Source organism: Macaca thibetana, chromosome 7 (assembly GCF_024542745.1).
Source record: "Macaca thibetana thibetana isolate TM-01 chromosome 7, ASM2454274v1, whole genome shotgun sequence".
In the NCBI taxonomy this organism is placed as follows: Eukaryota; Metazoa; Chordata; class Mammalia; order Primates; family Cercopithecidae; genus Macaca; species Macaca thibetana.
The window spans coordinates 133582059-133606422 of record NC_065584.1 but is presented as its reverse complement, the minus strand read 5'-3'; the positions used below and the strand labels follow the sequence as shown (position 1 = coordinate 133606422).

The 24364-nt window shown below is 38.8% G+C and overlaps 2 protein-coding genes across 9 annotated transcripts in view; one reads left to right on the top strand and one right to left on the bottom strand.

Moving 5' to 3' along the window:
• Positions 1 to 24364, top strand: part of COPS2 (COP9 signalosome subunit 2) — a 495307-nt gene that overhangs the window by 395794 nt on the left and 75149 nt on the right. The window lies entirely within an intron of this gene.
• The window catches only part of GALK2 (galactokinase 2), a 258318-nt gene that overhangs the window by 190398 nt on the left and 43556 nt on the right, over positions 1 to 24364 (bottom strand). For all 8 annotated transcript variants that reach the window (XM_050797180.1, XM_050797177.1, XM_050797178.1 and 5 more), the window contains exons 2-3: positions 23937 to 24025; positions 4226 to 4349 (exon numbers count right to left, since the gene is read on the bottom strand). In XM_050797180.1, coding sequence (XP_050653137.1) covers positions 4226 to 4349; positions 23937 to 24025 — 213 coding nt within the window. The remainder of the gene's footprint in view (positions 1 to 4225; positions 4350 to 23936; positions 24026 to 24364) is intronic.

Below are 24364 nucleotides of genomic sequence, written 5' to 3'. Positions count from 1 at the left end.
CCAGCTAATTTTTTGTATTTTTAATAGAGACAGGGTTTCATCATGTTGGCCAGGCTGGTCTTGAACTCCTGACCTCAGGTGATCTGCCCACCTCGGCCTCCCAAAGTGCAGGGATTACAGGCATGAGCCACCGCGCCTGGACAGCAAACTCATTTTCAACAAAGGTATCAAGAAAATACATTCAGGAAAGAAAACCCTCTTGAATAAATGGCGCTGGGAAAACTCAATACCCATACGCAGAAGAATGAATTGAACCCCTATTTCTCACCATATACAAAATTCAATCCAAGATAGGTTAAAGACTTAAACATAACACCTACAACTATAAAACTACTAGAAAGAAATATAGGGGGAACACTTCAGGATATAGCCAAAGATTTCATGGCTAAGATCTCAAAAGTACAGAAAACAAAACAAAAATAAATAAATAAAACTGTTTTAAACTAAAAAGCTTCTGCCCATATAGGAAGCAATCAACAGAGTGGGGAGACAACCTGTTGAATGGAAGAAAATATTTGCAAACTATTCATCCAACAAGGAACTAATATCCAGAATACACAAGGAACTCAAAACACTCGATAGTAAAAACTAATAATAATCCCACTTAAAGGTGGACAAATGACATGAAGAGACATTTTTCCAAAGACATCCATACAAACGGCAGATAGGTATATGAAAAACTGCTTACCATCACTAATCATCAGCAAAATGGAAATCAAAACCACAATGAGACATCATCTTACCCAAGTTAGAATGACTATTATTAATAAGACAAAAGATAACAGATGCTGATAAGGACACAGAAAAAAGGGAACACTTATACACTGTTGGTGGGAATGTATATTAGTGCAGCCATTACAGAAAACAGTAGGGAGATTTCTCAGAGCACTAAAAACACAACTACCATATGATCCAGCAACCGTAATACTGCGTATTTATCCAAAGGAAAAGAAATCAGTATATCAGGAGGATACCTGCACTCCATGTTTATTCCAGTACCATTTACAATAGCAAAGACAGGGAATCAACCTAAGTGCCCACCAACAGATGAATAAATAAAGAAAATGTATATATACGCAATGGAATACTATTCAGCCATAAAAAAAAAAATAAAATAAAATCATGGCATTTGGAGCAATGTTGATGGAATAAGCCAGGTACAGAAAAAACAAACATCAGATATTCTCACTCATATGTGGGAACTTAAAAAATTGATCTCATGAAGGAACAGGGTAGAATGATAGATAAAAGAGGCGAGGAAGGGTCAGTGAATGGGGGATAAAAAGAAGTTGGCAAATAGGTAAAAACATAAGGTTAGATAGAAGGAATAAGTTATAATGGTCTATAGCAGAGTAGGGTGACTGTAGTTAACAACCATGTATTGTATATTTCAAAATAGCTAGAAGAGAGGACCTGTAATGTCCCAATACAGAAATGACAGAGCAAGACTTTGTCTCAAAAAAAAGAGGCTTATATCTATAAGAAACTCAAAAATAGGAAAATGATTTGAAAAGACCCTTCAACAAAGAATACATCTAGGTAGCAAATAAGTAGATGAAAAGATGTTCAACATCATTAGTCAGAGAAATTTAAAAACTTGAAATATACTATTACACATTTAGGAGAAGAGCTAAAATTTTAAAACATGCTGGTAACACCACTGATGAAAATGTAAAATTACACAACTTTGGCAAGCAGAAAATTTCTTTCTTTTTTTTTTTTTTTTTTTCTGAGACAGAGTCTCACTCTGTCACCCTGGCTGGAGTGCAGTGGCGCAATCTTGGCTCACTGCAACCTCCACCTCCCAGGTTCAAGCAATTCTCCTTCCTCAGCCTCCTGAGTAGCTGGGATTACAGGTGCATGCCACAATGCCCAATTAAGCTTTTTGTATTTTTAGTGGAGACAGGCTTTCACCATGCTGCCAAGTGTGGTCTCGAACTCACAGGCTCAAGCAATCCAACCACCTCGGCCTCCCAAAATGCTGGGATTACAGGCGTGAACCACTGTGCCCAGCCAGAAAATTTCTTTAAAAGGCTATATTAGTTCATTTTCATGCTGTTGATAAAGACATACCTGAGACTGAGCAATTTACAAAAGCAAGACCTTTAATGGACTTACAGTTCCACATGGCTGCAGGAGCCTCACAATCATGGCAGAAGGCAAGGAGGAGCAAGTCACGTCCTATAGGGATGATGGCAGGCAAAAAGAGAGCTTGTGCAGGGAAACTTCCATTTTTAAAACCATCAGATCTCATGAGACTTATTCATTATCACAAGAACAGCATGGGAAAGACCGGCCCCCATGATTCAATTACCTCCCATCAGGCTCCTCCCAGGACACGTGGGAATTGTGGGAGTTAAAATTCAAGATTAGATTTGGGTGGGGACACCACCAAACCATATCAAAGGCAAACCAGGATGGATGCAGTGGCTCAAACCTGTAATCCCAGCACTTTGGGAGGCTGACGCAAGTGGATCACTTGAGGTCAGTAGTTCAAGACCAGCCTGGTCAACATGGTGAAATCCCATCTCCACCAAAAAATATAAAAATTAGCCAGGTGTGATGGTATGTGCCTGTAGTCCCAGCTACTCAGGAGACTGAAGCGGGAGAATCTCTTGAACCCAGGAGGCAAAGGTTGAGTTGAGCTGAGATCACCCCACTACACTCCAGGCTAAGCAAGAGGGTGAGACCCTGTCTCAATAAATAAATAAATGGCAAACCGGACACTCCAATCTTAGGTATTTACCCAACAGAAATGAAACATGTCCACACATACATTTGTACATAAATATTTGTAGCAGTATTATTCATACAGGCAAATACTGGCAATGATCTAAATGTCCGTTATTGGTAAATAGATAAACAAGATATACCTACACAATGAATGCTAAAACAAATGGACAATTCTAGGAGGCATACTACATGCTTCCTAGGGGTCCTAGCAGATTCAAGCCTCCTGCCTCTAGCAGGGACTATATATCTTGATAATTCACCTCTAATTGCCCAACTCATTCTTCATGCTCTTTCCTACTGCTCCTGGGACCATTTCTCAAATATACTACCTGCATCTAGGTCTGTCTCAGGATCTACTTTTGTGAAAAACGAAACTGAAACCACACATTCATTATTGTGGGAATGATTAAGCAAATTTTACTAAATCAAGATGACAAAATATTATGCACTGGTTTTTAAATGTTCATAAACAATGACACAAAAATATGTTTGAGATAATGTGAGCTTTTCAAGGGTCCAAAATGCACACAAGATATATTATCAGACATGTGAAATGAAAAGGAAAAAAAGATCTCCTACAATAAGTTCCATATAAAAGTAAAAAACTTCTACATCTTGCACAAGCTGGTATAGAGTCTTATCAAAAATATTTTCTGAATAAATGAATGTTATTGCAGATAAACTAACCAATGAACAAGCCAAACATATAATATGCCAAACATAAGCCAAAATCTTTTTCTGTATGATCAAGTCAAATCCGTTATAATACATTAAAAGCAAGTAGAGTTTATCCTAGAAATGCAAAGGGCTCAACATTAAAAACTTCATCAGACTAATTCACCATATTTTTAAAAAACTGATCTTCAATACTAAATAGACATTTAATTAAATTCAATACCCATTAGTAAACTTTTTTAATCTTAGCAAACTAAGATTCTTTTTTTAAAGACTTTGTTAACTTGATAAAGCATATGTACTAGAAAGTTACCTTTATTAGGCATCAGACTCTGTTTTATATGCTAGGGCATTGAAGAAGAGAGGCAACAGTGCCTGAAGTCACATAGTTTACTGTCTACTGGGTGACACAGGTAAATAAACAGATAATAATAATACAGCATAGTAAGATGCTATGACAAGATACTTATAAGCTGCCATAGTAACATAGGAAAACATCACCTTACTTTGCTGGAGATAATTAGATCAATAGATGATAAGTACCTATCGCACAAGGACAGAGTTATTTATCTTTGTATCACCTGGTATCTAAGACTATGTCTATCATATGGTAAGTCTTTGGTAAATATTCCTTAAATTAATTGACAAATGAACAAAATGAACAAACAATAAATAATGGCCTTAGAATTTTTTTAATGTCAGGTACAAAATATCAACAAATTAAATGACTTGTTATAAATCTGATGTCTCCTAAAGAGTTCATTTGGGTACAAACAGAACCATACATACAGACAAATTAGCAATTTTAAATACTCACGGATACAAGGGATTTGTATTGGCCAGTTGGAGAGTATATGTTTTCACAGGTTCTACAGCTATTAGCACATCTTGTTCTATAGCCATAGGAAGAACAGAATATCCACAGTAATCTATATGCTCTCCTAGAAAAAAGAGAAAGCTTTTTTAATCATTGCTAATATATAAAACAAAAGCACCTCAAGAAAGTTTACATACAGGAAAAAACTGATCATGAGCCAGGTTTTAACAGTAAATAAAAATAAAGGAAAGCAGAGCAAGATGGCCAAATAGAACCCTTCCATGATCTTACACCAAATTGAACAACTATCTATGCAATAAACACCTTCATAAGAACCCAGAAAATTCAGGTGAGTACCTGAAAATCACAGTACCTGGTTTTCACATAACATCAGGGATAGAGGAATTGAAGAGCACAGGAAAGACAGTCTTGCATTGCCTACAGGATCCCTCCCAGTATGGAGAGAGAAAAACTGTTTGGGGGAGGGAGGGTGAAGTGAGTGTGGGTCTTTGCACTGGAACTCAGTGCTGCCATGTTACAGCAAAACACAAAACAGAGAAGAATTCTGCTAGCACCCAAGGAGGGGGTATTTAGATCAGCCCTGGGCAAGACAGAATTCTCAGTCTCAGCAGGAAGAACCTGAGTCCCAAATGACCTCACCTCTGGCTAACTAAAGTGGCCTCGTGCCCAGAATAAGCTTAATTGGCTGTCAGGCCACAAGTACTGCAGTCCTCAGGCAAGCTGTGGTGCTGCGCTGGACTTGGAGGCAGTAGACTTGGGATGTGTGACCAAGTGTGACACCAGCTGTGGCAGCCAGGGGAGTGGCTGGATCACATTGCACCCAACTCCAGGAAGTACAGCTTGGGGAGAGACTCCTTTAGCTTAAGGAAAGAAGTGGGAAGAGTATAGAAGACTGTCTTGCAATTTGGGTACCAGCTTAGCCAAAGTAAAGCACCAAGGAGATTCCTGAAGCTGTCAATTCCAGGACTTAGTTCCTGAAGGGGATTTCTAGACCCACCCTCATTCAAAGGGAATCCACTGCCCTGAAGAGAAGGACCCAGTCTTGGCAGGATTCACCTGATCACTAAAGAGCCCTTGGGCCTTGAATAAACATCAGCAGTAACCAGGCAAGATCCAGTATTGTACAGGCTTCAGGTATGACCCAGCACAGTGCCAGCTGTGGAAGCCACAGAAGTGCTCTAGGCAGCCCAGTAGAGAGACTACTTCTGATTGGAAGGAGTAAAGGGAAGACATCAAGAGGACTTTGCCTGACAACCCAAGGAATTCTCCTTTACCTTACCCAAACTCATCAAGGCAGCGCCTCTAGAGGTCAGCAAGAACTGCATTATTCCTGGGCTTAGAGCACCTCCTTTAGCCCGTAAGGACCACATTCTTAGAGCACAACACTCAACCCCATTTGAATACATGAAAAGTCTTCTCAAGAATGAAGGGTACAAACAAACCCAGACTACACAGACAAATAAATACCTAATTTGTCAATGCCCATAAGTGATGAATGTCCACAAGCATCAAGAGTATCCAGGAAAACATGACCTCATTAAATGAACTACAGAAGACACCAGTGACCAATCCCGGAAAGACAAAGATATATGTCCTTTCAGACAGAGAATTCAAAAGAGCTGTCTTGAGGAAGCTCAACAAACTTAAAAGATAACACAGGGAAGAAATTCATTATTCTACCAGAGAAATTTAACAAAGAGATTAAAATCATTTTTGAAATTTCAAACAGAAGTTCTGCAGTTGAAAAATTCAACTGACAAACTCAAAAATGTCTCAGTCTCTCAACAGTAGAATCGATCAAGAAAAAGAAATAATTAGTGAACCTGAAGACAGGCTATATAAAAATACACAGTCAGAGGAGAGAAAAGAAAAACAATTTAAAAAGAATGAAGCTTTTCTACAAGATCTAGAAAATAGCCTCAAAGGGGCAAATCTAAGAGTTAATGGCTTTAAAGAGGATGTAGAGATAGAGAGGTAGGGTAGGAAGTTTATTCAGTGAAATACTGATAGAAAACTTTCAAAACCTAGGAAAAGATATGAATATTAAGGTATTAGAAGATCACACAACACCAAAAGGATTCAACCCAAATAAGACTAACTGAATTAATATATTAATCAAACTGTCAAAGGTCAAGGATAAAGAAAGTATCCTAAAAGCAGAAAAAGAAAAGAAGCAAAGAACATATAAAGAACATACAAAGCAAAGAACATATATAAAGAACATATAAAGAACAATATGTCTGACAGGAGACAACTCAGCAGGGAACTTAGAGGCCAAGAGAGAGGCAGATGACATAGTCAAAGTGTTTAAGAAAAACAACTTTTGAACTAGAATATTATTTCCAATAAAACTATCCTTCAAACATGAAAGAGAAATACTCTCCCAGACAAACACAGCTGAGGGGTTTCATCAACACCAAACCTGTCTTGCAAAAAATGCTACAGAGAGTTCTTCAATCTGAAAGAAAAGCACATTAATGTAAAAAATATATATCACATGGTGGTATAGAACTCAGTGGTAGTGGTAAATGAACAGATGAATACAGAATAACACTGTAACTATAGTGTTAAAACACTCATATATTAGTAGGAAGATTAAAAGACAAACCTATCAAAAATAGCAACTGAAACAGCTTTCTGAGCATAAAAAGATATAAATAGAGACAATCAAAAGTGACAAAGCAGCCGGGCACGGTGGCTCAAGCCTGTAATCCCAGCACTTTGGGAGGCCAAATCAGGCAGATCACGAGGTCAGGAGATCGAGACTATCCTGGCTAACATGGTGAAACTCCATCTCTACTAAAAGTACAAAAAAAAAAAAAAAGTCGGGCGTGGTGGTGGGTGCCTGTCGTCCTAGCTACTTGGAAGGCTGAGGCAGGAGAATCACTTGAACCTGGGAGGCGGGGATTGCAGTGAGCCGAGATCACGCCACTGTACTCCAGCCTGGGTGACAGAGTGAGACTCCGTCTCAAAAAAAAAAAAAAAAAAAAAGAAGTGACAAAGTGAAGAAATGGGGTGAAGGTGTAGTTTTGAGTTTTTTGTTTGTTTTCTTTTTGCTTATTTATTTTTTTATTTTCATTGTAGTCAAGCTGTCATCTGCTTGAAATAATTGGTTATAAGATGTTATTTGCAAGCCTCACAGTAATCACAAAACAAAAACCTATATCGGATACAAAAAAAAGTTGGGTTTTTTTTTTTGAGACGGAGTCTCACTCTGTCGTCCAGGCTGGAGTGCAGTCGCGCAATCTCGGCTCACTGCAAGCTCCGCCTTCCAGGTTCACACCATTCTCTGGCCTCAGCCTCCCGAGTAGGTGGGACTACAGGAGCTCACCACCTCACCTCGCTAAATTTTTTTTGTATTTTTTAGTACAGATGGGGTTTCACCGTGTTAGCCAGGACGGTCTCAATCTTCTGACCTCGTGATCTGCCCACCTCTGCCTTCCAAAGTGCTGGGATTACAGGCGTGGGGCAATGCGCCCGGCCCAAAAAAAGTTTTAAATAATAAATTAAAACTTGTCAGAAAAAGTCACTTTTATACAAAGGAAGACAAGAAGAAAGGAAGAAAGAGAGAACCAACAAAACAACCAGAAAATAAATAACAAAATGGCACTAGTAAGCCTGTACCTTATAACATTGAATATAAATGGACTAAATTTCCAATAAAAGACAAAGTGGATGAATGGATTAAAAAAACGAAAACAATATGCTAACTTCATCTATAAAGATACGCAAACCAAAAAAAAAAAAAAGAAAAAGATATTGCGGAACACACACCAGGGCCAATTGTGGGGTGGAGGGGAAGGGGAGGGAGAGCATTAGGACACATAGCTAACACACACGGGGCTTAAAACCTAGATGATGCATTGACAGGTGCAGCAAACCACCATGGCACACGTATACCTATGTATCAAACCTATACATTTCTGCACTTATATCCCGGAACATAAAGTAAAATTTTTTAAAAAAGAAAAAGATAATCCATGCAAATGAAAACCAAACGAGAACAAGAGTAGTTATGCATAAATAAACAGGATTCAAGACAAAAACTATAAAAAGAGACAAAGGTCATTATATAATATCAAAGGAGTCAATTCAGCAACAGGATATAACAATTGTAAATATATATGCACCCAATGCTGGAGCACTCAGCTATATAAAACAAATATTATTAAAATTAAAAAGAAGGATAGATGCCTATACAATAATAACTGGGGACTTCAAAACCTCACTTTCAGCCCTGGGGTATTCATCCAAGAGAAAATCAACAAAGAAACATCAGACTTAAACTGCACTATAGAACAAATGGATATTAATAAACATTTCATCCAACAGCCCCAGAATACACATTCTTCTCATCAGTGCCCGGCATATTCTCCAGGATAGATCATAAGTTAGACCACAAAACAAGTCTCAAAAAGTTCAAAAAAATTAAAATAACATCAAGTATCTTCTCTGATCATGATGAAATAAAACTAGAGATCAATATGAAGAAAAACTTTGGAAACTAAGCAAACACATGGAAAGTAAAAATATGTTCCTGATTGACCAGTTTGCCAATGAAAAAATGAGGAAATTTTTAAATTTCATGAAACATGTGGGAGTGAAAACACAATAGACCAAAATCTCCATAACACAGAAAGAGCAGTACAAAAAAGGACATTTAAAACAATAAATACCTATATCAAAAAGGTAGAAATATGTCAAATAAGCAACCTAAAGATGCATCTTAACAAATAAGAAAGACAAAAGCAAATGAAATGCACAATTGGTAGAGGAAAAGAAAGAACTCAGATCAGAGCAAAAAATTAGTAAAATTGAAATTTAAAAATACAAAAAAAAAACAATGAAATTAAAAACTGGTGTTTTGCAAACATAAACTAAATCAAAAAACCTTTAGCCACACTAAGGAAAAAAGAGTCCAGGCACAGAGGCTCACACCTGTAATCTCAGCACTTTGGGAGGCCAAGGTGGGTGGCTCACAAGGCCAGGTGTTCGAGACCAGCCTGGCCAACGTGTTGAAACCTCATCTGTACTAAAAATACAAAAATTAGCTGGGCGTGGTGGTGGGCACTTGTAATCCCAGCTACTCAGGAGGCTGAGGCAGGACAATCACTTGAACCCAGGAGGCAGAAGTTGCAGTGAGTTGAGACAGCTCCACTGCACTCCGGCCTAGGCAAGAGAGTGAGACTCTGTCTCAAACAAAAAAGAAAAAGAAAAAAATAAAGAAGATTCAAATAGAGAATTTTTTTAAAGATATTATAACTGATAGCAGAGACTGAAGGCATCATTAGAGACTATCATGAGCAACTATATACCAACAAATTAGAAAACCAAGAAGAAAGGGATCAATGCCTAGACCCATATGATATGGCTTGGATCTGTGTCCCCACCCAAATCTCATGTTGAAATGTAATACCAAATGCTGGAAGTGAAGCCTGGTGGGTATCGATTGAATCATGGAGGTGGTTTCTAATGGCTTAACCCAGTCTCCTGAGTGTGGCTCTCATGATAGAGTTCTCACAAGATCTGATTGTTTAAAAGAGTATAGCACTTTCCCTCCCTCTCATCCTCCTGCTCCAGCCATGTAAGGTGTGCCTCCTTCCCCTTTGCCTTCCACTATGCTTGTAAGTTTCCTGAGGCTTTCCCAGCCATGCTTCCTGTACAGCCTGCAAAGTTGTGAGCCAATTAAACCTCTTTTCTTTATGAACTATCCAGTCTCAGATACTTCTTTATAGCAGTGCAAGAGCAGACCAATACAGAAAATTGGTATCAGAAGTAGGGCATTGCTATAAAGATAACTGAAAATGTGAAAGCACCTTTGGAACTAGGTAAAGTGGCAGAGGTTGGAACAGTTCAGAGGGCTCAGAAAAAAAACACAGGAAGATGAGGAAAAGTTTGGAACTTCCAAGAAACTGGTTGAATGGTTGTGTCCAAAATGCTGATAATAATATGAACAATGAAGTCCCAGCTAAAGAGGTCTCAGATGAAAATACAAAACTTATTGAGAACTAGAGTAAAGGTCACTTTTGTTATGCTTTAGCAAAGAGTCTGGAGGCACTGTGCCCCTGCTCTAGGGACCTATGGAACTTTGAACTTGAGAGTGATGATTTAGGTTATCTGGTGAAAAAAATTTCTAAGCAGCAAAGCATTCAAGATGTAGTATAGCTGCTTCTAACAACCTATGCTCTTATTCTTGAGCAAAGAAATCACCTGAAACTGGAATTTCTATTTAAAAGGGAAGCAGAGTGAACAAGTTTGAAATACTTGAAGCCCAGCCATGTGGTAGAAATGAAAAGGCCTTTTTTTTTTTTTTTTTTTTTTTTTTTTTTTTTAACTGTAGCTAACTTTGGGAAACCCCGTTTCTAGTAAGAATACAAAAATTGGCCAGGCATGGTGGCATGTGCCTGTAATCCCAGCTACTCAGGAGGCTGAGGCACAAGAATCACTTGAGTCCAGGAGGTGCAGGTTGCAGTGAGCCAAGATTGTGCCACTACACTCCAGCCTGGGCAACAGGGCAAGACTCCATCTCAAAAGTTAAAAAAAAATAAAATAGGCCAGGCGCGGTGGTTCACACCTGTAATCCTAACTCTCTGGGAGGCCGAGGCGGGTGAATCACCTGAGATCAGGAGTTCACAACCAGTCTGGCCAACATGACGAAACCCCATCTTTAGTAAAAATACAAAAAATTAGCCAAGCATGGTGGCGGGTGCCTGTAATCCCAGCTACTTGGGAGGCTGAGGCAGCAGAATCACTTGAATCTGGGAGGCAGATATTGCAGTGAGCTGAGATCGCACCATTGCACTCCAGCTTGGGCAATAAGAGCGAAACTCTGTCTCAAAAAATAATAATAAAAATAAAATAAAATAAACGCTCAGCCACTAAAAAAAAAGTAGAAATTTTGCATATAAACAACCTAATGGTACACCTCTAGCAAAAACAATCCAAATCCAAAATTAGTAGAAGGAAAGAAATAATAAAGATCAGAGCAGAAGTAAATTTGAGACAAAAATTAATGAAATGAAAAGGTAAACATAATAGCAAATCTTTAGCTAGACTGAGAAAAAGAGAACATACAAATAAATAAAACAAACAAAAAAAACAGAAAAGGAGACATTACAAGTGACAACACAAAATACAAAGGATCATTAAAGTCTATTGTGAACAACTATTATGCCAACAAATTGAAAAACCTAAACGACATGCATAAGTTCCTGGACACAGAAAACCTATGAAGATTGAACCAGGTAGAAATAGAAAACGTGAACACACCAATAACAAGTAACAAGATTGAAGCAATAATAAAAAGTCTCCCAACAAAGAAATGCTCAGGACCACAGGGCTTCACCCATGAATTCTACCAAATCTTTAAAGAAGAACTAACACCACTTCTTTTCAGACTTGCAAAAAAATTGACAGGCAGGGAATTCTTTGAAACTATTCTATGAGGCCAGCATTACTCTGATACCAAAACTGAACAAGGACACAACAGAAAAAGGAAACTACAGGACAATATCTCAGTTGAACATATAATCAAAAATCCTCAATAAAATGTTGGCAAAATGAACCCAAGAGCCCATAAAAAGATTATATGCCATGATCAAGTGGGATTAATCCTAGAGATGCAAGGAAGGGGTTCAACATACACCAATCCAAAAATATGATATATCACATCAACAGAATGAAGGAAAAAAATATATAATCTTTACAATCAATTCAGAAAAAGCATTTGATAAAATTCAACATGCCTTCATGATAAAAACTTTTAACATATTAGGTACAGAAGGAACGTGTCTCAATATACAATAAAGGCCATATATGACAAACCCATAGCCAACGTCATACCAAATGAGGAAAAATGGAAAGCTTTTTGTATAAGCACTAGAACAAGACAAGCATACCCAATTTCACCACTCATATTCAAAATAGTACTGGAAGTCTGAGCCAGAGCAACCAGGCAAGAGAAAAATATAAAGGGCATCCAAATTGGAAAGGAGAAAGTCAGATGGTCTCTATTTGTACACAACATGATCTAATGTAGAAAAACCTAAAAACCACAAAAAGCTTTTACAGCTGATAAATTCAGTAAAGTCGCAAGATACAAAATCAGTATAAAAAATAGCTAGTGTTTCATTGAATGTAAATGGCCCAAATGCTCCATTTAAAAGACAGAGAACCACAAAAAGGATAAGGACTAACCAACCAACTGTCTGCTGCCTTCAGGAGACTCACCTAACACATAAAGACTCCCAGAAACTTAAAGTAAAGGGGTGGAAAAGGGCATTTCATGCAAATGGACACCAAAGTGAGCAGGGGTATCTCGTCTTATATCAGACAAAACAAACTTTAAAGCACGAGCAGTTAAAAGAGACAAAGAGGGACATTATACAATGGTAAAAAGGCTTTGTGTAACAGGAAAATATCACAATCCTAAAGATATATGCACCTAACACTAGAGCTCCCAAATTTATAAAACAATTACCAACAGACCTAAGAAATGAGATTGACAGTAACATAATAAGAGTGGGGGACTTCAATACTCCACTGACAGCACTAGACAGGTCATCAAGACAGAAAGTCAACAAAGAAACAATGGATTTAAACTATACCTTGGAACAAATGGACTTAACACATATATACAGAACATTTCATCCAACAACTAGAGAAAACACATCTTATTCAACAGGGCATGGAACTGTCTCCAAGATAGATCATGTGATAGGCCACAAAAGATGCCTCAATAAATTTAAGAAAATTGAAATTATATCAAGCACTCTCTCAGACTACAATGAAATAAAACCGGAAATCAACTACAAAAGGAACCTTCAAAACCATGCAAACACATGGAAATTAAATAACCTGCTCCTGAATGAGCATTAGGTCAAAAACAAGATCAAGATGGAAATCTAAAAATTCTTTGAATGGAATGACAATAATGACACAACCTATCAAAACCTCTGGGATACGTCTAGGACAGTGCTAAGAAGAAAGTTCATAGCCCTAAACACCTACATCAAAAAATCTGAAAGAGCACAGACAATCTAAGGTCACATCTCAACAAACTAAAGAAACAAGACCAAACCAAACGCAAACTCAGCAGAAGAAAGGAAATAACCAAGATCAGAGCAGAACAAAATGAAATTGAAGCAAACAAAAATACAAAAGGTAAATGAAACAAAAAGGTGGTTCTTTGAAAGATAAAATTGGGCCAGCGCGGTGGCTCTCGCCTATAATCCCAGCACTTTGGGAGTCTCAGGCGGGTAGATCACCTGAGGTCGGGAGTTCAAGACCAGCCTGACCTACATGGAGAAACCTCGTCTCTACTAAATGTACAAAAATTAGCTGGGCATGCTGGTGGGCGCCTGTAATCCTAGCTACTCAGGAGGCTGAGGCAGGAGAAGCTTGAACCAGGTGGTGGACATTGCAGTGAGCTGAGATCGCACCACTGCACTCCAGCCTGGATGACAAGAGTGAGACTCCATCTCAAAAAACAAAACAAAATAAAAGGTAAAATTGATAGACCATTAGCAAGATTAACCCAAGAAAAGAAGAGAGAAAATCCAAATAACCCCGCTAAGAAACAAAAGAGGAGATATTAGAGTTGACACCACTGAAATACAAAAGATCATTCAAGGCTATTATGAACACCTTTATGCAAATAAACTAGAAAACCTAGAGGAGATGGATAAATTCCTGGAAAAATACAACCCTCCTAGCTTAAATCAGGAAGAATTAGATACCCTGAACAGACCAATAACAAGCAGTGAGATTGAAATGATAATTTTAAAAATACCAACAAAAAAAATACAGGACCAGACAGATTCACAGCAGAACTCCATCAGATATTCAAAGAAGAATGGGGACCAATCCTGTTAACACTATTCCAGAAGATAGAGAAAGAAGGAACCTTTCCTAATTCATTCTATGAAGCCAGCATCACCCTAATATCAAAACCAGGGAAGGACATAACCAAGAAAGAGAACTACAGATCGATATCATTGATGAACATAGACGCTAAAATCCTTAACGAAATCCTACCTAACCAAATCTAACAACATATCAAAAAGTTAATCTACCATGATCAAGTGGGTTTCATATCAGGGATGCAGGGATGGTTTAACATACACAAGTCTATACATGTGATACTCCACATAAACAGAATTAAAAACAAAAATCACATGATCATCTCAACAGATGCAGAAAAAGCATTCAACAAAATCTAGCAAGCTTTATGACTAAAACTCTCAGCAAAATTGGCACAAAAGGGACATACCTTAATGTAATAAAAGCCATCTATGACAGATCCATAACCAACATAATACTGAATGAGAAAAGGTTGAAAGCATTCCCTCTGAGAACTGCAACAAGACTAAGATGCCTACTCTCACCACTCCTTTTCAACATGGTACTGGAAGTCCTAGCCAGAGCAATCAGACAAGAAAAAGAAATATACGGCATCCAAATTAGTAAAGAGGAAGTCAAACTGTCACTGTTTGCTGACGATATGATCATTTACTTTGAAAACCCCATAGACTCCTTCAGAAAGCTCCTAGAACTGATAAAAGAATTCAGCAAAGTTTCCAGATACAAGATTACAATTACAGATACAAGATTAAGATTCCAGAAACAAGCTATACAAATATAGCTCTTCTGTATACCAACAGTGAACAAACAGAGAATCAAATCAAGAATTCAACCCCTTTTGGCTGGGCACAGTGGCTCATGCCTGTAATCCTAGCACTTTGGGAGGCGGAGGGGGGCAGATCATGAGGTCAGGAAATCAAGACCATCCTGGCTAACATGGTGAAATCCCATCTCTACTAAAAATACAAAAAAATGAGCTGAGCGTGGTGGCAGGCGCCTGTAGTCCCAGCTACTTGGGAAGCTGAGGCAGGAGAATGGCATGAACCCGGGAGGTGGAACTTGCAGTGAGCTGAGATCACGCCACTGCCCTCCAGCCTGGGCGACAGAGTGAGACTCCATCTCAAAAAAAAAAAAAAAGGAAGAATTCAATCTCTTTTATAATAGTTACAAAGGGGGCGGTTCCAACATGGCCAAATAGGAACACCTCCAGCCTCCAGCTTCCAGCGTGAGCAACACAGAAGATGGGTGATTTCTGCATTTCCAACTGAGGTACCGGGTTCATCTCACTGGGGCGTGTTGGACAGTGGGTGCAGGACAGTGGGTGCAGCCCACCGAGTGAGAGCCAAAGCCGGGCGAGGCATCGCCTCACCTGGGAAGTGCAAGGGGTAAGGGAATTCCCTTTCCCAGCCAAGGGAAACCGTGACACACAACACCTGGAAAACCAGGTCATTCCCACCCTAATACTGCGTTTTACCAAGGGTCTTAGCAAACGGCATACCGGGAGATTATATCCCATGTCTGGCTTGGAGGGTCCCATGCACACAGGGCCTCCTTCATTGCTAACACAGCAGTCTGAGATCTAATTGCCAGGCAGGAGCGAGGCTGGGGGAGGGGCACCTACCATTGCTGTGGCTTGGGTAGGTAAACAAAGCAGCCAGGAAGCTCGAACTGGGTGGAGCCCAACACAGCTCAAGGAGGCCTGCCTGCCTCTGTAGACTCTACCTCTGGGGACATGGCATAGCCAAACAAAAGGCAGCAGAAACTTCTGCAGATTTAAATGTCCCTGTCTGACAGCTTTGAAGAGAGTAGTGGTTCTCCCAGCACAGAGTTTGAGATCTGAGAATGGACAGACAGCCAGCTCAAGTGGGTCCCTGACCCCCGAGTAGCCTAACTGGGGGACATCCCCCAGTAGGGGCAGACTGACACCTCACACCTCACACGGCCGGTACCCCTCTGAGACAAAGCTTCCAGAGGAATGATCAGGCGGCAACATTTGGTGTTCAGCAATATTCACTCTTCTGCAGCCTGTGCTGCTGATACCCAGGCAAACAGGCTCCGGGGTAGACCTCGAGCAAACTCCAACAGACCTGCAGCTGAGGGTCCTGACTGTTAGAAGGAAAACTAACAAACAGAAAGGACATCCACACCAAAACCACATCTGTACATCACCATCATCAAAGACCAAAGGTAGATAAAAACCACAAAGATGGGGAAAAAGCAGTGCAGAAGAGCTGAAAATTCTAAAAATCAGAGAGCCTCTCCCCCTCCAAAGGAATGCAGCTCCTCGCCAGCAACGGAACAAAGCTGGATGGAGAATGACTTTGACGAGTTGAGAGAAGAAGGCTTCAGACGATCAAACTTCTCCGAGGTAAAGGAGGAAGTCTGAACCATCGCAAAGAAGCTAAAAAAACTTGAAAAAAGATTATACAAATGGCTAACTAGAATAACCAATGTAGAGAAGTCTTTAAATGACCTGATAGAGCTGAAAACCATGACATGAGAACTACATGACAAATGCACAAGCTTCGGTAACCAACTTGACCAACTGGAAGAAAGGGTATCAGTGATTGAAGATCAAATGACTGAAACGAAACGAGAAGAGAAGTTTAGAGAAAAAAGAGTAAAAAGAAATGAACAAAGCCTCCAACAAATATGGGACTATGTGAAAAGACCAAATCTACGTCTGATTGGGGTACCTGAAAGTGATGGGGAGAATGGAACCAAGTTGGAAAACACTCTGCAGGATATTATCCAGGAGAACTTCCCCAACCTAGCAAGGCAGGCCAACATTCAAATTCAGGAAATACAGAGAACACCACAAAGATACTCCTCAAGAAGAGCAACTCCAAGACACAAAATTGTCAGATTCACCAAAGTTGAAAAGAAGGAAAAATGTTAAGGGCACCCAGAAAGAAAGGTCGGGTAACCTACAAAGGGAAGCCCATCAGACTAACAGCAGGTCTCTTGGCAGAAACTCTACAAGCCAGAAGAGAGTGGGGGTCAATATTCAACATTCTTAAAGAAAAGAATTTTCAACCCAGAATTTCATATCCAGCCAACCTAAGTTTCATAAGTGAAGGAGAAATAAAATCCTTTACAGACAAGCAAATGCTAAGAGATTTTATCACCACCAGATTGCCCTACAAGAGCTCCTGAAGGAAGCACTAAACATGGAAAGGAACAACTGGTACCAGCCACTGCAAAAACATGCCAAATTGTAAAGACCATCAATGCTAGGAAGAAACTGCATCAACTAACGAGCAAAATAACCAGCTATCATCATAATGACAGGATCAAGTTCACACATAACAATATTAACCTTAAATGAAATTGGGCTAAATGTTCCAACTAAAAGACACAGACTGGCAAATTGGATAAAGAGTTAAGACCCATCAGTTTGCTGTACTCAGGAGACCCATCTCACATGCAGAGACACACATAGGCTCAAAATAAAGGGATGGAGGAAGATCTACCAAGCGAATGGAAAACAAAAAAAGGCAGGGGTTGCAATCCTAGTCTCTGATAAAACAGACTTTTAAACAAAGATCACACAAAAAGATCATAAAAAGGGACACAACAAGAAGAGCTAAGGCGCATTATCCCAGCATAATGGTCAGGAGAAAGGGATCAATTCAACAAAAAAAGAAGAGCTACTATCCGTGAACCCGGGAATATATATGCACCCAATACAGGAGCACCCAGATTCATAAAGCAAGTCCTTAGAGACTTACAAAGAGACTTAGACTCCCACACAATAATAATGGGAGACTTTAACACGCCATGGTCAACATTAGACAGATCAATGAGACAGAAAGTTAACAACGATATCAGGAATTGAACTCAACTCTGCACCAAGCCAACCTAATAGACATCTACAGAACTCTCCACCCCAAATCAACACAATATACATTCCTCTCAGCACCACATTGCACTTATTCTAAAATTGACCACATAGTTGAAAGTAAAGCACTCCTCAGCAAATGTAAAAGAACAGAAATTATAACAAACTGTCTCTCAGATCACAGTGCAATCAAACTAGAACTCAGGATTAAGAAACTCAATCAAAACCACTTAACTACATAGAAACTGAACAACCTGCTCCTGAATGACTACTGGGTACATAACAAAATGAAGGCAGAAATAAAGATGTTCTTTGAAACCAATGAGAACAAAGATATAACATACCAGAATTTCTGGGACACATTTAAAGCAGTGTGTAGAGGGAAATTTATAGCACTAAATGCCCCCAAGAGAAAGCAGGAAAGATCTAAAATTGACACCCTAACATCACAATTAAAAGAACTAGAAAAGCAAGAGCAAACACGTTCAAAAGCTAGCAGAAGACAAGAAATAACTGAGATCAGAGCAGAACTGAAGGAGATAGAGACACAAAAAACCCTTCAAAAAAATCAGTGAATCTAGGAGCTGGTTTTTCAAAAAGATCAACAAAATTGACAGACTGCTAGCGAGACTAAAAAGAAGAAAAGAGAGAAGAATCAAAAAGACGCAATAAAAAATGATAAAGGGGATATCACCACTGACCTCACAGAAATACAAACTACCATCAGAGAATTCTATAAACACCTCTATGCAAATAAACTAGAAAACCTAGAAGAAATGGATAAATTCCTGGACACATACACTCTCCCAAGACTAAACCAGGAAGAAGTTGAATCCCTGAATAGACCAATAGTAGGCTCTGAAATTGAGGCAATAATTAATAGCCTACCAACTAAAAAAAGTCCAGGACCAGACGGATTCACAGTAGAATTTTACCCGAGGTACAAGGAGGAGCTGATACCATTCCTCCTGAAACTATTCCAATCAATAGAAAAAGAGGGCGTCCTCCCTAACTCATTTTATGAGGCCAACATCATCCTGATACCAAAGCCTGGCAGAGACACAACAAAGAAAGAGAATTTTAGACCAATATCCCCTGATGAACATCGATGCAAAAATCCTCAATAAAATACTGGCAAACCGAATCCAGCAGCACATCAAAAAGCTTATCCACCATGATCAAGTGGGCTTCATCCCTGGGGTGCAAGGTTGGTTCAGCATATGCAAATCAATAAAGGTAATCCAGCATATAAACAGAACCAAAGACAAAAACCACATGATTAAATAACTCAGAAATGGAAAACCAAATATTGCATGTTCTCACTGATATGTGGGGGCTAAACTATGAGGACGCAAAGACATAAGAATTAGGAAATGGACATTGTGCACTTGCAGGGAAGAGTGGGAGTGGGGCACAGGATAGAAGACTACAAATGTGGTGCAGTGTATACTGCTTGGGTGATGGGTACACCAAAATCTCACAAATCACCACGAAAGAACTTACTCATGTAACCAAATACCACCTGTACCCCCAATAACTAAGGGAAAAATAAAATTTAAATAATAATAAATAAAAGTACTTTGAAAAAATTTTTTTAAATCACTAGTGTTTCTAAACACCAATAACAGACTACCTGAAAAAGAAATGAAGCAAGCAATCCCATTTGAAATAGCTACAAAAAAAAATGGATATCTAGGAATAAATTTAACCAAGGCAATAAAAGACCTGTACAATGAAAACAATAAAACACGGATGAAAGAAATTGAAGAGGATACAAAGAAATGGAAAGACATCCCACGTTCTTGGACTGGAAGAATTAATATTGTTAAAATGACTGTACTACTACAGATGCAATGCAATTCCTAGTATGATACCAATGACATTCTTCACAGAAATAGAAAAAAAATTCTAAAATTTGTATGGAACCACAAAAGACCCCAAATAACCAAAGCAATACTGAGAAAAAAAAGAAGAAGAAGAAGAAAAAAAAAAGCTGGAGGCATTACACTATCTGACTTCAAATATACTACAAAGCTATAGTAATACTATGGTTTTGGCGTAAAAACAGACATACAGACTAATAGAACAGAATGGAGAACCCAGAGCTAAATCCACATATTTGCGGCCAACTGATTTCCTTTTCCCTCCCCTCCCCTCCCCTCCCCTCCCCTCCCCTCCCCTCCCCTTCCCTTCCCTTCCCTTTGAGACAGGATCCTGCTGGAGTGCAGCACGTTGATCTCGGCTCACTGCAGCATCTGCCTCCCAGGTTTAAGAGATTCTCATGCCTCAGGCTCCTGCGTAGCTGGGATTACAGGTGTGTGCCACCACACCCAGCTAATTTTTATATTTTTAGTAGAGACGAGGTTTCATCATGTTGGCCAGGCTGCTCTCAAACTTCTAACCTCAAGTGATCCACCCGCCTTGGCTTCCTAAAGTACTGGGATTACAAGCGTGAGCCACCAACCCTGGCCAAGGCCAACTGATTTTCAACAAAGTTACCTTCATTCATTGGGAAAACGACAATCTGTTTAATAAATGGATGATGGAAAAACTAGATATCCATATGCAAAAGAATAAAAACAGGCCCCAATATCTCACCATTTATAAAAATCAATTTTAAATGGATTAAAGACTTAAACATCATAACTGAAACTATGAAACTACTAGAAGAAAATATAAAGGAAACACTTTAAGACATTGGTCTGGGCAAAGATTTTATGAATAAGACTATAAAAGCCAGACAAAGAAACAAAAATAGACAAATGAAATTATATCAAACTAAAAAGGTTCCGCATAGCAAAGGAAACCTGCCAATAGAGTGAAGAGACAACCTATTGAAAGGGATAAAATATTTTTCCAACAAGGAATTTACCTCCAGAATATATAAAAAACTTAACAGTAGTAAAACAAATATTCCAATTTAAAAATTGGCAAATGGGTGTGGTAGCTCACGCCTATAATCCCAGCACTTTGGGAGACCAAGGTGGGCAGATCATCTGAGGTCAGGAGTTCAAGAACATCCTGGCCAACACAGTGAAACCCCGTCTCTACTAACACTACAAAAACTAGCTGGGCATGGTGGCACGTGCCTGTAGTCCCAGCTACTCAGGAGGCTAAGGCAGGAGAATTGCTCGAACCCAGGAGGTGGAGATTGCAGTGAGCCCAGATCGTGCCACTGCACTCCAGCCTGGGCAACAGAGAGAGACTCTGTCTCAAAATAAATAAATAAATAAAATAAAATAAAATAAAATAAAAATTGACAAATGATCTAAATACACATTTCTCAAAAAAAGACATAAAAATGACTTACAATCATAGAAAAATGCTCAGCATCACTAATAATCAGGAAAATGCAAATCAAAACCACCAGGAGATATTATCTCACTTCAGTTAGGATGACTATTATTAAAAAGACAAAAAATAATAAGTGCTAGAGAGAATGCAGAGAAATGAGAACTCTTCTACACTATTGATGGGAAAGTATAGTATAGTATAGCCATATGGAAAACAGTATGAAGGCTCCTCAAAAAACTAAAAATAGAACCACCATATGATCCAGCAATACCATTACTAGGTATATATCCAAAGGAAAGGACATCAGTATGTCAAAGAGATATGTGGCTCTCTTGTTTATTGCACCACTATTCACAATAGTCAAGATACGGAATCAACATAAATGTCCATTAACAGATGAATCAGTTTTTAAAATGTGGTGAATGTATGCAATGGAATACTATTCAGCCACCTAAAAGAGTGAAATCCTGTTATTCACAGCAACACGGATGAGCTTAGAGGACATTATGTTAAGTGAAATAAGTCAGGCACGGAAAGACACATACCTCATGTTCTCACTCATATATGGAAGCTAAAAGAGTTGATCTCATAAAAATAGAAGGTAAAATAGTGGTTACTAGAGGCTGGGAAGGATAACATATAGGGAGGACAGGAAGGGCAGGTAGGGAGAGGTCAGTTAGCAGACACAAGAGGCCAGGTGTGGAGGCTCACGCCTGTAATCTCAGCACTTTGGGAGGCCAAGGCAGGTGGATCGCTTGAGGTCAGGAGTTCAAGATCAGTATGGCCAACATGATAAGATCCCGTCTCTACTAAAAATACAAAAATTAATAAGGTGTGGTGGTGCACACCTATATTCCAGCTACTTGGGAGGCTGAGGCAGGAGAACCACTTGAACCCGGGAGGCAGAGGTTGCAGTGAGCCAAGATGGAGCCACTGTACTGCAGCCTTGGTGACACATCAAAACTCTATCTCAAAAAAAAAAAACAAAAAAGGTCAAAAAAATCATAAGTTGAGCCATCATTAAGTCAGGGACCTTCACAAGTCTGTAGTTGTAAGCTCAGTACCTTTTGGTGGAAAATGAGCAACTTACTAAATCTTATGAAAGGGAATACATCCTCTATTCTACTATATCTAGTTTCCATCCTTGAAAACAAACAAACCAAAAAAGTAATACTCATTGGAAATAATAAAATGATAAAATGAACCTAAGGTATCCTTTTATGAAATTACCTGCTATAATAGTAAAAACAAAAACAAAACCTGGAAATAGCTTTAGCTACAATGAGAGAAAGTTGTTAAATAAATTACATTAATTTAGTAAGCTATCATGAAGTCATTAAAATAACTACGAGCACTACACAGAACCACAGTGCTGTGGTTTGAATGTCTCCTCCAAAACTCACACTGAAATTTAATTGCCATTGCGACAATATTAAGACATGGGACCTTTAAGAGGTGATTAGATCATGAGAGCTCTCCCCTTAGTAATAGATTGATGCCACTATCTCCGGAGCGGGTTAGTGACCTCAGGAGTGTGTTCCTGATCAAAGGATGAAATTCAGCGCACATCCTTTCTATATCTTGCATGATCTCATGCCCTCCTACCCTTCCACCATACAATAACTCAATAAGAAGACCAGGCACGGTAGCTCATGCCTGTAATCCCAGCACTTTGTGAGGCCGAGGCGGGCAAATAACCTGAGGTCGGGAGTTCGAGACCAGCCTGACCAACATGGAGAAACCCCATCTCTACTAAAAATACAAAAAATTATCCAGGCATGGTGGCACATGCCTGTAATCCCAGCCACTCAGGAGGCTGAGGCAGGAGAATCACTTGAACCCGGGAGGCGGACGTTGCAGTGAGCCGAGATTGCACCATTGCACACCAGCCTAGGCAATAAGAGCAAAACTCCGTCTCAGAAAAAATAAAAAGAAAAGAGAATAACGCAGTAAGAAGGCCCTCGCCAGATGCCAGTACCATGATCTTGAACTTCTCTGCTTCCAGAATCATGAGCCACATAAACTTGCATTGTTGATAAATTACCCCATCTGTGGAATTCTGTTACGCCAGCAGAAAATGGAAATAGATACATAGAAATATTTATGATATAATAAATGAAAGAAGATAAAAATGGTATGGAGTCTAAGTACAACTATGTCAATTATTATATACATGGACATTGATAAAATGATAGTAAACAAAATGTTGAAAGGCTGTGTTATTTACCACTAAAAGGCAGTAAAATTCAAAGTACTTCATAGGATAAACAAAGGAAAAGATAAATTCATCTAGAAGACCTGCAAAATCTGGACCATACTTTTAGTAGCAAGGAATTGTAAGGTTTCCCTGTGCCTCTCTAACCCAGTGAGTAAATATAAAACCATCAAAACTACTTACCACAGTTTAAAATTTTAACCTGTGGCCTAGAAAAATATTTTCACTTTTTATGAAAACAATATTAACAACTTGGTTTCAACAAATTTATACATTTAAAAAATGAATGAACAATACTAATAACATGGATTGGGAAAGATAAAAGTAAAGTGTGTTCCTTATGCAAAGACACATCTTACTATTAGTAGATATATGTGAAATATTCTATTTTGGGAAAAATTAAGAAAAATATATTTTTAAAAATTTAGATCTTACCAAAGGATGAAGAAAAAAATTAAGAGAAAGAACTTTTGAAATACCTATTATGTTGACTCTTCCTGGTGCTCGAACATAAAACTTGGGAATAGATCCAAACTTGGAGTTAAACATCTCCTTTAGCTTCAGTAACCTGAAAATAAAAGTACAATATTTCAGATTATCATATAACAGAAAATCCATAACATACACACACACACACACACACTCTCACTCCATATGCCTGCCACCACTCATTATTCCTTAAAAGAATAAAAGCAAAATTTCCTAGTGACATACTTCCTTGAAAATCCCAAATGAACAATACTGTAATCTCTAAATGGCACAAAAGTATAGCTAAGTACACTGAAGAATTTAAAAGTTAAGATTGATATACCCAACAGAAAAAGCTACTTCCTTCCCTTTTGAAGAATCTAGTTTCTGTATACTTTTTTGGTGACATTCAGGGCAGAATCTCTTATATTAAAAGGTG